The following is a 16,729-nucleotide window of genomic DNA, read 5'->3' as shown; positions in this document are numbered from 1 at the left end:
TGACAGAACTAGTAATATATGAACTAGTTGATGTAGGGAGGCTGGGGCCCCTAGTTTATCCTTAACATTTAAGATTTGTTCTTTCTCTGTTTTTATTTTTTGTAGTAGTGGGGATTGAACCCAAAGCCTCACATGTTAGGAAGTGCTTTACCCACAGAATCTAAGATTCTTTATAACATTTAAAAAATGTTAACCACTGAATATTAAAATCTTGCTGTTCCCTCCTTTTATGCCCTTTTGTTTTAAGATGCTTTAAGATGGATAATTTAGATCACATTGAAAATTTCTCAAAGTGGTCACGTTGTAAGATAAAGTGTCATTTTGTAAGGTGTATGTAAGAATTTGGATTATAATAAGAATATGTTTAAAACCAAGCTGGAGAGGGTGGTACGTGCCTGTAATCTTAGTGACTAGGGAGGTTGAGGCAGGAGGACTGCAAATTTCACAAGGCCAGCCTCAGCAATTTAGTGAGGCCCTGTTTCAAAATTTTTAAAAAAGGACTGGAAATGTAGCTCTGTGATAAAGTGCCCCTGGATTCAATTTCAATCCTGAGTACAAAAAAAAAAAAAAAAAAAAGGAAAAGAATACAACAAATTATTCCTACATGCAATAGTGTTATCTTCAAAGAGCAGACCTGTCTCTGCCACTCTGTACAGCTACTACAGCTACTAGAGTCAGCTTTGTTTAAAAGTCCATATCAGTCTGTTACTAGACAGAAGAGAAATGGTACAGTTGTTTGAACAGGGAACACTTAATACAAAGAATCAGTATTGCTGGGTGTAGTGGAGCATACTTTTGATCCCAGCTACTTGGGAGGCTGAAGCCAGGAGATTTCAAGTTCAAGGCCAGCTTGAACTAGTGAGACCCTGTCTCAAAATAAAAAATAAAATAAAAAGGGCTGGGAATGTAGCTCCGTGGTAGAGCACACCCCTGGATTCAATTCCAGCATCACACACACACACACAGACACAAAAATTATCTGTACGAGGGGGTTGGTATGATCAGGGATTAGCTACTAAGAAATAAAGAGAACTCTAAAGAACACGGCAAAAGTAGATATAACATAACATCGCAAATATAATGTCCTATAATACTCTATTAGCCATTCCACACTCCCTGGGCTGAGATCCAGAACTTGCTGGAGAAGGCTCAGTTGTGGCTCCGGAATGCTGGACAAGTGAACTTGCCAGAAATCTTCACTTTCAAATGCTGGGGAAAGCTGTTCTCAGGGAGATGGCTCCCTGCAGGCACCTGCTACAAGACCACCTGAGAAGGGGTTGGGGGAAGTGGGTGATAGCCTAAAGGTGAAGGGTGTCCCTTTGGAAAAGGCAAGTAGGTAGTTCAGAACAGGAAAGAAACAATAACCAGCTTTTGGAACAAAAGTAAGAGATCAGACATTGAACAGTGAACAGGCGTCTGTGCGCTCTTGGGTGGAGGCAAACACGGTGGTCAAGTCTCCCTCTTCTGGCAGGTTCGCTCAGACACTTAGCTTAGTGTTTGGGGCCCCCCAGCGGGGGAAGCATCTGGCTGGTTTACCTTCATTCTAGAACAGTCACAAAGGTTAGGAAGTTGAACATGCCGAGCAGCAGCAATAGATCAGCCTTGATAAGCAAAACCTCCTGCTCTTGGGCCCAGGCATAGGCTCTCTCTCTCTGCCACCATGGCCATTCCTTTCATGGCCCCAGCCAGTTCTGGAGAGGCTGCTGATGAAACCCGGCTCCTGTCAACTGACTGAGTCGTTTTGTCTACTTGGTGCACGGTGCCTCTCAGCGTTGGATGTTTGCTGGCAGGAATTAACACTTCAATCCAAAGTTCTCAAACCATGTTCTTGTTCTCCATATGCACATCCATGTGTCTTTCTCAATCTTACAATCTCTTCCAAGTCTCTGACCAGATGGTCAGACTGTTGGCCACTGACTGAGCAGATCCTTCATCAACTGAACAGATCCTTCTGTAAGCCAAGCTTGGGCTTTCTCTTCTTTCAGCCAGTCACATGGGACCCTCTCTTTAAGGCCATTTATGTAACCAGGGGAGGATCATTGGTGCATCTGTGGCAGGTGAGAGGGTCACATGGGCTACCTGCTCCTAGAGCTTACTTGTATCCGCTGGCCCTATAGGACTCAATCCTGATGTACCATTTACAATTGCTACTGGGCATGTGTGACTTTATGACCATGTTGAGTCCAAAAGAACTCAGCTTATAAGCAGTCAGTTATGGACACATGGGAAACTGGTGTTTACTGGTCAATGGTGCTATCTCTACCAGGGCCCAGTAACTTGCTAGGAGTTGTTTCTCAAAGAGCATAATACACAGTCTGCCTTCTGTATCCATGATTGCATCCACAGATTTAATCGATCATTGATTGAAAATATTGGGAAAAAAAGTTGCTAGTACTGAACATGTATAGAATTTTTCCTTGTCATTATGCCCTACACAATATAGCATAAGAACTGTTTACACAGCATTTACATCATATTCTTTATTTTAAATAATGCAGAGATGATTTATAGTATATGGAGTCAAGGTAGGTGGTGTGCACTTGTAATCCCAGTGATTCAGGCTGAGGCAAGAGGATTGCAGGTTTGAGGCCAGCCTCGGCAATTTAGCAAGACTCTGTCTCAAAATAAATAAGAACTGGGGACGTAGCTCAGTGGCAAAGCACTGCTGGGTTCAATCCCCAGTGTAAATAAATAAATTGGGAATGTGTGCATAGATTACATGCGAATACTATGCTTTTTTATGTAAGAGACTCGAACATGCATGGATTTTGGTGACCACAAGGGCATGTTGGAATCAGCCGTCCACAGATACTGAGACAAGTGTAATTCTCCCTGTGGATGTCAGTTTTGTTCCAGAATCTCAAGAGCCTGTGCTTGCATCTTTTCTAACCACCTGCCCTTTCAGCATGATAGGGTCTGAAAATCTGATGATCCTAGCAGTAGGGCTGTTTGCACTGTGACCTGGACCAGAAAGCTTTCCTGCTCCAAGCTCCCCATAGAGCTGGGTGAATTCTGTGTCACCAGAGGAGCTGAAATAGTTCTCCTCTATATGGAAGGCCTTGAACTTAGACCTCTGAGTGGACAGTGTTGCCTCCAGAACCCATGCAGCCCTACTAGGTGCCATCCTGCTTTCATGTTTGTGGTAGGAGATACAAGATGCAGTGATTTTTCTTATTTTTTTAAAATTAAAGCTAAATTTTATTTATTTGGTACTAGGGATTGAACTCAGGGGTGCTCTACCACCCTGTGGCAGGTGGTTAGAAGAGGTGCAGAGTGGAGTGAGTTCTGGTGGGAGAATCAAAGCACAACCCCAGTCATTTTCACTTTTTATTTTGAGACAGGGTTTTCACTAAGTTCCTGAGGCTGGCCTCAAACTTGTGATCCTCCTGCCTGAGACTCCCAAGTTGATGGAATTATAGGCATGCACCATACCACCTGCCCCTTGCTTTGTCTTGAAGACCTGATGTGATCTGGTTCCTGCTGGGTCCTTGCCTCCTGCTGCTGCTTCCTCAGGCATCATCTTCAGGACACACTGAGCTTCAGACACTGCAACTAGTTGCTGCTTCAGACTCTTTGGATTTCTGTTTATTCCACCTGGAGCATTTCTACCCCTGTTCCTGACCAAATGATTAAAGGGTTAGTTTATGAGAAGACGTAACTGTCATGTATGTCCATGTGCTTGATAATGTTTCAAAACACAAAAGCAAAGATAATATAATTAAAGGGAGAAAGAGGCCTTAATAACCTCTCAGCAACTGATAGAAAGCCAGATAAAAATTAGTATGCAATAAATGAAGATATAGTATGCAAAACTAATCCGGCTTCAATGAGCCTATATGTAGGTTAAAGAAAACAAGAGAGGGAAGATTACCAGAGGGTAAAGTGGGCATGTTAATAAAAGGGTCAGTTTGGTTTGTCTTTTTTTTTTTTTTTTGGTACTGGGGATTGAACTCAGGGGCACTTGACCACTGAGCCATATCCCCAGCCCTATTTTGTATTTTATTTAGAGACAGGGTCTCACTAAGTTGCTTTAGTGCCTCATTTTTGCTGATGCTGTCTTTGAACTCAGAATCCTCGTCTCAGCCTTGCTAGCTGCAGAATCCTCTTGTCTCAGCCTCGCTAGCTGCTGAGATTACAGGCATGCACCACTGTGCTTGGCTGGTCAGTTTGTCTTGAAGAGATGTGTATGCTCCTTATAATACAGCCCCTTCCTCCCTCCCTCCCTCCCTCCCTCCCTTCCTTCCTTCCCTCCCTCCCTCCCTCTTCTTCTCCTTTTCCTTCCCTTAAAATGTGTTTGTTTATAAGATCTGTGATTTCAACCTCAGTAATATAAAACTTAACATTTAACATTGTAATATTAAAAAATAATGCACGGATAATCCTAATTTCAAAGCTAGCAAAGAATTACAATTAATGTGTAACTATTTTTATAAAATAAAGCACAATATTACTAAGGTCTTGAGATTATGACACATCAGTCTAAGATGCAGAGCACAAAACACTGTATTTAAATTTTCCTTTGAACGTCCCAACTCTTATTTCTGTGTTACAAAACAAACTTTCACTCAGTTGTTTTTAAAATATCTAAATGGGAAAAGTATACCAAAAATCATCAACAAAGACTGATTTTGATTACTCTTGGTTTCTAACCCATTTAGATAAGCATGTCATTTAGAAATGCTTGCTTGTACAAATTAATCTTAATGTTATTATGCTCTTCAACATAAACATCAGCAAACATATGGAGTTTGAAATAATACAGGAAAAATTCTTGATAACAAAGCTTCTGATGGATACAAGAAGCAAGCTTGATAGAAATGACAACGAAAACCCTAAACTATAATTAAATATTTTTAAAAAAAATTATATTTGGACAGTTTTGAGTATCAAACCCAGAACCTTGCACAGAGCTGTATTATAAGGAGCTTAAGTTGTGTTATCAGTAGCCCTTGAATAACTGGAGATTTAAATTCATGCACCATATTAAATTAATAATATAAGCAGATAAAGGTATGAGATGCTCCTAAAAGTGGTAAACAGGAAAATTTATTGCCTTGAGATCCATATATTAGAAAATAATAAAGTTTAAAAATTGATGAAATATTTATGTTTTCAAAAAGTTAAAAGAACAAACACCCATTCTCCCATAAATGTACCAGAATATGCCCCGAGTGAATACAAGCTTGGAAAAGCGGGCAGGGGGGAGATTCAAATATGCAGCATGTAGAGTAATAATCCACAGGGCAGAGAAGACATCTGGAACAATTAAATTATAGGCCACACAACTCAACATCTATGGCCTCGGTGATGAATTCTGCCCCAAATTCAAAGAAGTAACACCAATCTATCCATATTTACACATTTATCCTGGATGCCAAAGTATTTGTATTCCCATCTGAACATGGTGGTATTCATGGCTACTAGACTCTAAGTTTTGCCAAATACATGGATGAAAAATGGCATAACCTTGTTTTTGTTTGCTTCTTGATGACTAATTATGTTATTGATGTTCATTAGCCATTTTAACTTTATCCATTCATATTTTGCTCATAAACTTTTCAACCTTATTTTGCTTTAATAAATTTTTATATTCTTATTTTGTTAACTTTATGTTTGCAGTCTTTGTTTTTTGGTAGGGAGGAGGTACTAGGGGATCGAACCCAGGGATGCTTAAGCACTAAGCCACAACCCTAGTCCTTTTATTTATTTATTTATTTATTTAGGGTCGGGGGTATTGATAAATTGCTTAGGGCCTCAACTGGTTGCTGAGGCCGGCTTTGAACTTATGATCTTCCTGCTGACCTCCTGGGTTTCTGGGATTATAGGTGTGTGCCACCTATTCCAACTTTCAATTTAGTAGAATATTAGATATTAAATACTCAATTTAGTAGAATATTATTTATTCTCTTAATAACTGTTTTTTCTTACCAAATGCTTTCATTTTTTCAACAAAGTAAATATATTCTAATAATTTTTATTGCAGTATCTTTAGCCCTCTGATCCATTTGCAACTCAGTGAAACCCTGTCTCTTAAATAAAACACAAAAAAGGGCTGAGCATGTGGCTCAGTGGTTGAGTGCCCCTGAGTTTAATCCCCAGTACCTCCCCCAAAAAACCAATAAGAAACCCCACAGAAGTTCCACATCTTTTTTTATTTAAATGTTCTCACCTATTGTTGCACATTTATCTTCCAACTTCATATTATTTTTTGGATATTGATTGAAATTTTAATGAATTTGAGGGAGGAATGGAGAGTTTTATAATAATGGGTCTTTCTGGTTCCTGGAATGTCTCCATTTTTTCAGGTCTTTTTAGCAAAATTTCAGAGTTGTCTCCATAAAGGTCTTTTACACTTCATGTTGGGTGTATAATTTTACTTGATAAGCACTGCAATATCGTTATTGTGAATGGAGATACCTAAAAAGACATTTATGAACTGGTTATGGGGAAAAGTTGATCAATAAGTACTGTGACAGGAACAAGTCCTGGTGTGTGTTGTATTGTTGCACAATACAGTTTGCAATAATGGACTGTATATTTCAGAAGGCTGGAAGAAGTGACTTTGAATGTTTTCACCATAAACAGATGTTCAATGTTTGAGCAAACTGATCAAACATTATACCATGTATACGTGTACCAAACATGGCATCCCATGTTTAATGTTTACATAAAAACGAGTTCAAAAGATTGGTTATTAGCGTGGACTCAATGTTGATTTTGCATATCACAGCCATCTTACAGAGCCTTTTTATTCATTCCAAGAGCTGGTCAATTGATTCATTTAAGTTTTCCCTATAGATGGTCAAATTGGCTGAAAGTGTTTTTTCTCTTCCATCCCTAAAATTCATACTTAATTTTTTAGCATTGGCTGTGAGCCTTTTGTTAACTTTACTACTTTTAGTGGATTTGGACTGTACCAGATGATAAATAACCTTAAGTAGAATTATGATATTCACTCTTCCTAGAAATCTTCCTATGGAAATCTCTTCTATGAAGATTTATCAAATAGCATCTATTAAGTTAGGAGTTTTTTCTTCTCTTCATCAGCTAAGACCGCTAATAGCATAGTTTTCTCATCTCTATTCTTATTTTTGGTATAAAATATAATCCCAGGGTCTGGGGCGTGAGTAGTTCAGTGATAGAGTACTTGCTGAGTATGTTCAAGGCCCTGGGTCTGATCCCAAGCACCACAAAATAAAACAAACAAAAAGCTCTAGGACATACTCCCAGCTGAATAGAGCTCTGTGCCTTGTACTTGTAGAATTTATCCCAGGACTCGGTCCTTTTCAAGCTAGCATCTGTAATGGGCTGAACAAACCTGTATTTCAGAGAGAGAGAAAGAAAGGAAGAAAACAGATACATTTACTAATATTGCATATAGTTTATGATATAGGATTTAGATATTTTATATTTGCATTATTTCCCAATTATGAACAAACAAACCCAGTAAACCATTATGAATATTCTCACATGTGAGATTTTTATATATAAAATCTTAATAAACTAGTTCAAAGTCCACAGTATTCTCATGAACCTTTTTGGAGATTTGGGAATGGGAAGTGGAACAGAATGGTGAAAAGACTACTAACATCATTTCGGACTCTGTGGAATAGACTTGTCCTATATAAGTTGTATTTAATCTTAAACAGGACACATTCCTTATCTTCAAACTGAAAATCTAACCAGATGTGGTGGTACATGCTAGTAACCCCAGAAACTCAGTCAACCTCATCAATTTAGTAAGATCCTAAGCAACTCAGTGAGACCCTGTCTCAAAATAAAAAATAAAAAAGGGCTTGAGATGTGGCTAAGTGGTTAAGTGCCCCTGGGTTCAACCTCCAATATTAAAAAAAAGAATGGGTTACTGGGGGGCTGGGGATAGCTCAGTGGTAGAGTGTTTGCCTAGCATGTGCAAAGCCCTGGGTTCATTTGCCAGCAAAAGAAAGAAGAAAGGAAGGAAAGAAAAGGGTTATTGTTAGAATGAAATGTTAAACTGATGTGAATGTGTCAACTTCTGTATCAATATGAGAAATTACTAAATGACAGTTAAGGTATTTTTAATTTAATTATAAAAGAAAATACAATATGAACACATTAAAATCTCTAAAGCCATGTAAAACCCGAAGGCATTAAAATTTATTAAATGATGCAATAACAACAGAATTCTTTATTTACAATAGCATTATTTAACATCAAATAAGCAAATAGCATCAGCAAAGCAATATTAACTTGCATAAATGTATTTAAAATTTCTCTGAATATATCTACCTTTGCATAAACTGCTCACACTAGAAATACAAACATCAATGCAGGTGAACAAAGTGATGTTCAGAGTCAACTCCGTTTTGAAAATAAATCACAACCTGAAACACTGTAAGCTTTCTCCTGAAGAACCATAGTTAATATATTGCTTAATTTTACCCTTGTATAATCTTTTCATATACACACATCTCAGATGCAACTTTATGAGGAACTGTACAAATAAAACCCACAATGACAAAGGAAAAAAAAAAAAACGACAGTTAAATGTTTGAAGAAATGTATCATCATCACTATTCAATAACATAAAGATTAAGTGATGATGCACTTATTCAAAAATTGTACACAATTCACTATACAAATATAATACATTGGACAGCTATGTAGGAATATACAAGACTTAAAAACAGATCTAAGGCATTATGCTAGATTTTAGCATTTTGAGGTTCTTGCACATAGCTTTTACCTGTAGTAAGAAACTTAAAAGATTTTGTTTTAGTCTATAAAGAAACACCAGGGAGAAAATTCTAATTAAAATCGAAGCCACTACAGTAATTTTCTTTTGTGCAGAGAATGCTTTGCTCTTAGGCAGCATACTACCATACAAACACTAGAAAATTTTAAATTCACACCAACAATTAATGGCTTAAGTTGCATTTCAAAATTGATTGTGTATCTTTGGGTTCTGCAAGTGGATCTGTGCCACCCAGTTCATGTGTTAAGCCCATATGAACTCCATTTTTAAACACAGATTAAAAATTGCATTATATAAACTGCAAAAACATTGCTTTCAATTATTACAGGCCATAAGAGATACACGTGGTGGGAGGGGCATTTTAATCTTTGAGTCAAATGAATTCATTGTAGTAAAACAACTCACTTCACTTTTTAAACTTACCACATTACATGAACACTTAAATGGGTTTTACAACCAAGTTAATGTATGTATGTATACTTTTCACATTATGTTTTTCACATTTAGTAATATAAGTAAAACACTGATTATTTGTTCTCTTAAACAAAAACCAAGTACTCAGTCTAACAAATTTATTGTGTACAGCATGAGAAATACTGATAATGAAGGGAACTGATTTGGCTTTTGCTTCTATAGTGATCAATATGATCAGAGGATTCCTTCACTTATTTCTTCTCCTAATTAGATGTAAAACAAAATCCATTACCTGATCTGAACCTTAAGAGAATTTATAATCTCTTTTCCTTCAAGACAGTAATGATCATGAGTTATTCTGAACTACCAGTACCACAGATCTGCAGATTTGTCCAACTTGGATTGATGTTAAAACACAGTGGGCAGATGGATAAAAAATGAAAGATATGGAAGGTATTTTTGGATGGTAAAGTGAAAAAGGACTTAAAATAAATCCGGGTTAAACTCCATTTTCTCTTTTGTGCTGTGTGAAGTTAAAGTCAGATTCTAACTCTCATAGTTCTAAAAATTAACTCAAAACTGATCACACTAAACTGTGCACCATGTGAGCCTCATCACATGGATGAGGTCCTGGAGTTCTGGGCCCACATCTGCTTGCTTTTACCATCACAGCTGGGCAACCCAATGGTTTGGTGGAGAAAAGTAGAGCCTTTTGAGGGGACATATGAACTGGTGGCCACCGAGAAATGCTGTTCCTTGGCCACCTCCCTGTATTGAGATCCCTCTCAAAGTGGAAAAAGGTATTGAAATGCAAATTTCCAGAAGTTTCTTTAGTATGGAGCAACACTTTTAGACTGTCTACTTACCATTTATCTTTGGGTTATATCTCTTTCTATATTTCTGTAATCCGTGCATATAGAGAGAGATATAAATATAAATAGGGGTAGTTTGTACATTTTTCACCCTGCCACAAATAAACAATTAATCAAATTTCAAGGAAAAACTTCTCTGTTCCTAAAAAGCCTGGCTAATGAGATATTATAAAATGCTTTGCTTTTTAGACATCAAAAAGATATCATTCTGAAATTTAGGTAAGAAAGTATGTGTATTAGGGGTTGGGGAGAAATAGCTCAAAAAGGTCATCAGTTTCTTGGTATTGCAGTTATCTGAAACTGACACCAATTAATAAAATATTATTCCCCTACCAGAGTGGGCAGAAAAACAACCATAAAAGTGGCCTGCTTAGTAACATGTAGTCTTTCTAAGGTTCGTTAAGAAAGAATATAAACATATAAAAATCAAGAATTGGTTCCTACAGCGGCTGCATATCATACAGATTAGATAAATGATTTATGAGCAGAATCACAAGGTTTAGAAAATAAAAAGTCTTAAGTCTACAAATTAGGTCTAATCAAGGCATTGATATCCTTTACAAAACACCTTTAGGAGACATTGCTACGAAGATATCTTATTTAATACTGAAGTACCTCATTTTTTGAGTCAATTCCACAATATGTATACCTCACAAAAATTATACAATTAAAACACTTAAGTTCTCAACTTAAATTATTGCTCGTTTACATATAAATTGGATTTTATGTACCTTACAAAACTTCGGCTTAGTCAGCACTGCTAAAAAACAAAATAAAAAACACATGGCAGAGGTTAAATCTGTCGTGATATCTGCTGTCAATTTCAATACACTAGTTATAGTGTTTTCTCCTGTTTTGGAGGCCAGAGTTGCTGGGGAACAGAATAAACATGCTTCCAAAGCAGGTGTCCTTAGCTTGACTGGTATCAAGTCTTAACTTTGCTCCTCTCCTTGCCAGTAAATGCATTTTTCTGAAATTCAATAGTTAGCAATTGGTAAGTGGCTGGCAAAACATTTCAGGAAATAAAGGGCTTACCTGGTTTCTGTAGCTTATATTATTTTTTAAAAAATGAATGAAAGTAGGGGGAACAGGGGGAGGCAAGAGTCAGAACCAGAAGGGGAAGGGGAGATGCTAATTCAAGATGATCAATCTAAAGGAAACTTAATTTAGAAATGAAAAATATTTCTTCTCGAGAGAAAAAAATGGAAGAGATACTTGTTAATATTAACAGCCTTCTCACAGGCTTCTTTTCATCTGTTCAATAACTGGAATCCCTTTCCAACATGGTCTTTAGCGCTTTCTGCAAAGATACAACTATGACTTTATAGGTCTTCACTTATTGGGTGTGTCTGCACATACAGCACTGTCCACGGGGTCTGCTTCTGTCCCAAACGCAGGCTTTAGCTTAAAAACAGTTTGATTTGTTTTTAGAATTCTTTTCTTTCCCCCAGATGAAATCTTAATTTTTTTGTACTAGACTGATTAGCCAAGGAAAACAAAGCAAGAAACCAGTGTCTGGAACTGAACAGGAACAGAACAAGAGCATGGTTCTCCTTAAATACATACATTTAAATACATTCATCTGAAACAGTTATGAAATTTGCCTGTCAACATTTACTTTGCAGGAGAGATCTAAGTTGCACTAAGGTGAATGCAGTGAACAGACTGAGTGACTGTCTGGACTCGCGCTTCAGACTGAGACGAGAGGAGGCAGCTCCTCCTACAGCAGCCGAGTGTTGCTGGGAAAACTCGTTGCTGGGAGCCTGGGCCCAGGCCGTCAGCTCATCGTGCTCTGGGAGAACTGGCGGGCAGGTCAGTTGGGTCAAAACAAAGAGACACAGCTCTCCAGACTGGTAAGTATTTTGAGCAAATGAGCCCGGTCAGCTGAAGAAAGAAGCAACCAGCTACCTTCAAGGTCAGCAGTACTTCTGCAGGAAAACAAGCAAAATCATAAAACATCTTGAGTTTTTGATGAAACACGACAAAAACATCAAAATACTGACTATTCTAAAGGATGCAAATCACAAGGCCACATTTGGGAGAGTACAGGGATTCAAATCTGGACAAGTTTCCCACTGAACAAAACCCTTTCCTTCTTCTGGGGGGAGGGGGTAACAGGGATTGGACCCAGGAAAGTTCAATCAGTGAGCCAAATTCCCAGGTCTTTTAAAAATGTTTTCATTTGAGACAGGGTCTCACTGAGTTGCTTAGGGCCTCACTAAGTTACTGAGTCTGGCTTTGAATTTGCGATCCTTTTGCCTCAGCCTCTCAAGCCTACACCACCGTGCCTGGCTGAATGCAATGTCTCCTGAAGGATGAGGCTTAGGCCAGCAGACCCACTGTGTGGTTTCTTGCAGGAGACAGATGACAAAAGCATCATTAGTCAGTCTCTCCTGAATGACCTCTGTCCGACTACGAATGGTGTATTAGTCCTATTTCATTTCTTTCACCTTCTCAACAAACATGACTGATACAACCCAGTTGCTGAATCTTGCTTTTGAGTAGCATCCAATCCAGAAGGGGCTGCTACTTCCTAATCCTTCCTCTGATTCCTCCAGTACAAACCCACTTCCTATGAACTATTTCTCTTGATTCTCTCCTATAAGATACTTCCCAGGTCTAGTGGGTGTGCTTTCCCTGGCTTCAGCAAGCTAAAAACCTGGGTTTTGGTCCTAGGGGTGTTCCTGCTAGTTTGGTTGCTATATACTGATGATTTGGATGACAGGCTATCAAGGCTGCTGTGAGCAGGAGTTAGCTGTAGGTATTTCCTCGGTTGCTGTGATTATATCTGTCAGTGATTTTCTTTGGCTATTACCCATCTTCCTCCCAGAAGTTTCTATCTATTTGGCAAATACTGAGTACATACTACAGTGATGTGCCCAATGATGGGACAAGACAGTTCTAGTCACTGCAATCACAAAAATTACTGAATAGGCAAGGCAAATCATCAAATACAAAAGTGATCTGAGTTCTCTGAGGGGAAACAGTAGAGTAGATGCTGTGGAACATATAGCTACTGCTTCTGGGATTCAGACAGTTAGCCCAGTTAGCAGAGAAGAGCCACAGAGATTATCTAGGTTTAGTCAGGTGCGATGGTGCATGCTTATAATCCCAACAACTCAGTAGGGCAAGGCAGGGGGATCACAAGTTCAAGACCAGCCTGGGTAACTTAGTGAGACCCTTTCTCAAAATAAAAAGGGCTGAAGATATTAACTCGGTGGGAAAGTGACCCTGGGTTCAATTCAGTCCTTAGTAACATACACGAGAGAGAGAGAGAGAGAGAGAGAGAGAGAGAGAGAGAGAGAGAGAGAGAGAGAGAGAGATTGAGATTGATTTTATATATAACCAGTTGACAGATCATAAATTCTAGAGGTCAAGGTAGAATTACATTAGTCCCTGACCAGGCACACACTTCTCTTCAGAGCCTAGAAGAACATTTGTAATTATGGTTCTTCTTAGAGAAAAATAGTTAATGTACTTTTATAAGATTAAGCTGAGGATATACATTCCTAGCTTGTATCACTAATATGATTTCATATGAATATACTACATGGTACTGATGAAAATGTTAGAAATCCTTTCAATATTCGAGTAGGTCCAAAAAAAAAATCTACTAAGATATTTTTATATCCTATTACATTTATAGGGTTTTAATCATTAAGGCAGTATTTTTTCCATGACTAGCATCAATGGGCAGCTACTGGCCAGAATCAGTTTGGTGAATGACAGCAGCAAGCATGGTATGGATCTCTGGAGTCACACTACCTGGTGTGGCATTCTGGCTGCAATGTTGCGGGGGCAGAAAGGGGTCATTAAATCTTCCACATACTTTTTTAGGGGGCACTGAAGATTGAACCCAGGATTTCATGCATATTAGGCAAGTGCTCTGCCACTGAGCTATATGCCCAGCCCTTTTTAAATTGTATTTATTTATATATTTTTTGGGGTTGAAGGGATTGAATTCAGGGGCACTTAATCATTGAGCCACATCCCCAGCCCTATTTTGTATTTAAATCAGAGACAGCGTCTCATTGAGTTGCTTAGCGCCTTGCCATTGCTGAGGCTGGCTTTGAACTTGTGATCCTCCTGTCTCAGCCTCCCAAGACACTGGCATTAAGGGTGTGAGACATTGCGATCAGCTTAAATTTTACTTTGAGACAGGGTCTCACTAAGTGGTTGAGTCTGGCTTTGAACTTGCAATCCTCCTGCCTTCAGACTCTCAAGTCACTAGGATTACAGGTGCAAGCTACCATACTCTGCAAAATTAGGGTTCTTGATTCGTTAATATAAGATCAATTACAATGAGTTTAAGGAAACAACTATTCACAAAAAAGCACTGTATGCTAAATGAAATGAGATAATTTATAACCACCTTTAATGTACTGGTTGATAATAAATCTATGCCAATTTTGGTCTACAAAAGATTCATGTCACTTCACTACCATAGTCTTATGCTGTTTCTTACCCGTGATGCATCTCCCTCCTGCTTAATCATATCCATTCCAGGCAGCTGGTTTTGGAAAAGGTTGCCTCCCCTAAGAGCAGGATCATTAACCTGAGGGCAACAAGACATGATAGTGGGACATCCAAAAGAGCACTGGAGAGCAACCATCCCCTTATGCTTCCTATTCTTTTCTTAGGAGTATATGGAAAAGCATGATACAAATGGCTTCAAGTCTGGGGATGTAGCTTGGTGGTAAAGCACCTGCCTAACTTGCACATCATTACTGGGCTCCATCCCTACTGGGGATAAAAAAAAGGACTTCATCGTTATACCTATTCTCTCATGTATACATTTTGAGGAGAGTATAGAGAAGCATAAAAATAAGTACTTGCAATACACTTGCTGCTTTTGAAATTAAATTTGATCTGCACTCTGTACAGAAATAAAACAGAGATAATACTGGAAACATTTTCATGCCATTCACTCTTTTGTCTGGTTCATATTAGACCAATGACTCATATTTGAGACTGTGAAAGTCATCTGAGATGCAATCTCCTGACATCTTTGTCACTTAGGCAAGTTAGTAATTAGCAAGAGCAAGTGTGAATACCCAAAACGGCACTGGATTCTGTAAATTACCCTAACAAAGCCAACAATCTGTTAGCAGGTGTGTGTGTGTGTGTGTGTGTATTTCTTTTTGGGGGACAGGTGGACACCAGTGATTGAACCCAGGGGCACTCTACCACTGAGCCACATCCCCAGCCCTTTTTCTTTTTAATTTTGAGATAAGGTCTCACTAAGTTGCTCAAGGCTTTGCTAAATTGCTAAAGCTGGCCTCAAACCTGCCTCAGCCTCTGGAGCTGCTGGGATTATAGGTGTACATCACCATGCTCAGCAGCATCTGTATATACACACAAAAATGATTTTATCAGAAGACACTGCAGTTGTGTTTCTTGGCCTGCAAATTAACCCTGATATTCAAAAAGTTTAAAATTTTTTTTTATTTTTAACAGATTTTTAAATTATAGCATTATAGTTATAAACAGCGCTGCATTTATTTTGACTAAATCATACATGGTTGAGTTTAACTTATTCCCTTTCAATCGTCATTACCTTCTTTTCCCTTCCACCCTCCCTCCCAATATTCCCCTTCTTCTACTCTACTGATCTTCCTTTCACTCACTTATTTATTTTTGATTGGTGCTTTCTACATATACATAAAGGTGGAATTTGCAGTGCTATCTTTATATATTCACATAACACACACAGTTTTGTTAAATTCATTCCAGAATTCTTCTCCTTTCCTGTCCCTCCTCTCTTTGAATCTCTTTCTACTCTACTAATCTTCCTTATATCTTTATGATATCCAGTCTCCCCACTTTCCCCCAAAAAGTTTTAAATCCATGCAAAAGTTATAAATAACATACAGCTTTCTTAAATTACAAAGGGCTTTCAATTTCCTTATGCACCACCTTACATATTTATTAATCATTATTTTATAGACTAAAACACTTGAGGAGTTGTAACATTTTTGGAAAATTTCACAAAATTGTGGTTTACTAACATCAGAATTCAATAGACCTAATCAGTCAGGCATGGTATTACATGCCTATAATCCCAGTTATTCAGAAGCTGAGATAGTTTGAGGCTAGCCTGGGCAACTGAGTGAGACCCTGTCTTAAGATAAAAAATAAAAAGGGCTGAGGATGCAGCTCCATGTGGAAGGCCAATCTGCAGCATCACATTAAGAAAAAACAACAATAAAAAACAAGATTGAAATTCATGGGGCGGATAATGACTCATTACTTATGTTCTTTAAAGTACCCATGCCTCAATTTTTCCATATATGAAATAAAATTAGGGTCCTTGCCACAATTTTACTTTGAATGAACCACTGAGGATCAGTAGCAGAATGAACAACATTTTGGGCCATTTAAAAACAAGATATTCTGAGGCTGGGGTTGTGGCTCAGTGGTTGAGCACTTGCCTCACATGCATGAGGCACCAAGTTCGATCCTCAGTGCCACATAAAAATAAATAAAAGGTATTGTGTCCATCTACAACTAAAAAATATATATATATATATACATATGTATTAAAATATATATTAAAAAACTAAGATATTTTGTAAATGCCATGATAAAAATGCCATGGTAAAATTATTATTTTTGAGTTCTGGGTTGGCAGTTTACCATACCAAATGCTTTGAGTCTCTTTGCCACCTGGTGTATTCTTTGGGACAGAAATACTTAATACCAAATGAAA

The 16,729-nt window shown here is 38.1% G+C and overlaps 1 protein-coding gene across 12 annotated transcripts in view; it reads right to left on the bottom strand.

Annotated features, from left to right (window-relative positions):
* Positions 1-6,000: 6,000 nt before the first annotated feature.
* Ncoa2 (nuclear receptor coactivator 2) overlaps positions 6,001-16,729 on the bottom strand; it is a 264,620-nt gene continuing 253,891 nt past the window's right edge. For 10 of the 12 annotated variants that reach the window (XM_071602300.1, XM_071602298.1, XM_071602304.1 and 7 more), the window contains 2 exons: positions 14,486-14,575; positions 6,001-7,318 (listed from right to left, as the gene is read on the bottom strand). In XM_071602300.1, the coding sequence (XP_071458401.1) occupies positions 7,292-7,318; positions 14,486-14,575 (117 nt within the window). In that variant the 3' untranslated portion in view covers positions 6,001-7,291. Of the gene's footprint in view, positions 7,319-8,114; positions 11,949-14,485; positions 14,576-16,729 lie in introns of those variants that run through there. The other 2 variants (XM_071602305.1, XM_071602306.1) reach the window with 2 other exon arrangements.

The sequence above is a fragment of the Marmota flaviventris genome, chromosome 15, assembly GCF_047511675.1.
Source record: "Marmota flaviventris isolate mMarFla1 chromosome 15, mMarFla1.hap1, whole genome shotgun sequence".
Lineage (NCBI taxonomy): Eukaryota > Metazoa > Chordata > Mammalia > Rodentia > Sciuridae > Marmota > Marmota flaviventris.
This window is presented reverse-complemented; position numbering and strand designations above follow the sequence as displayed.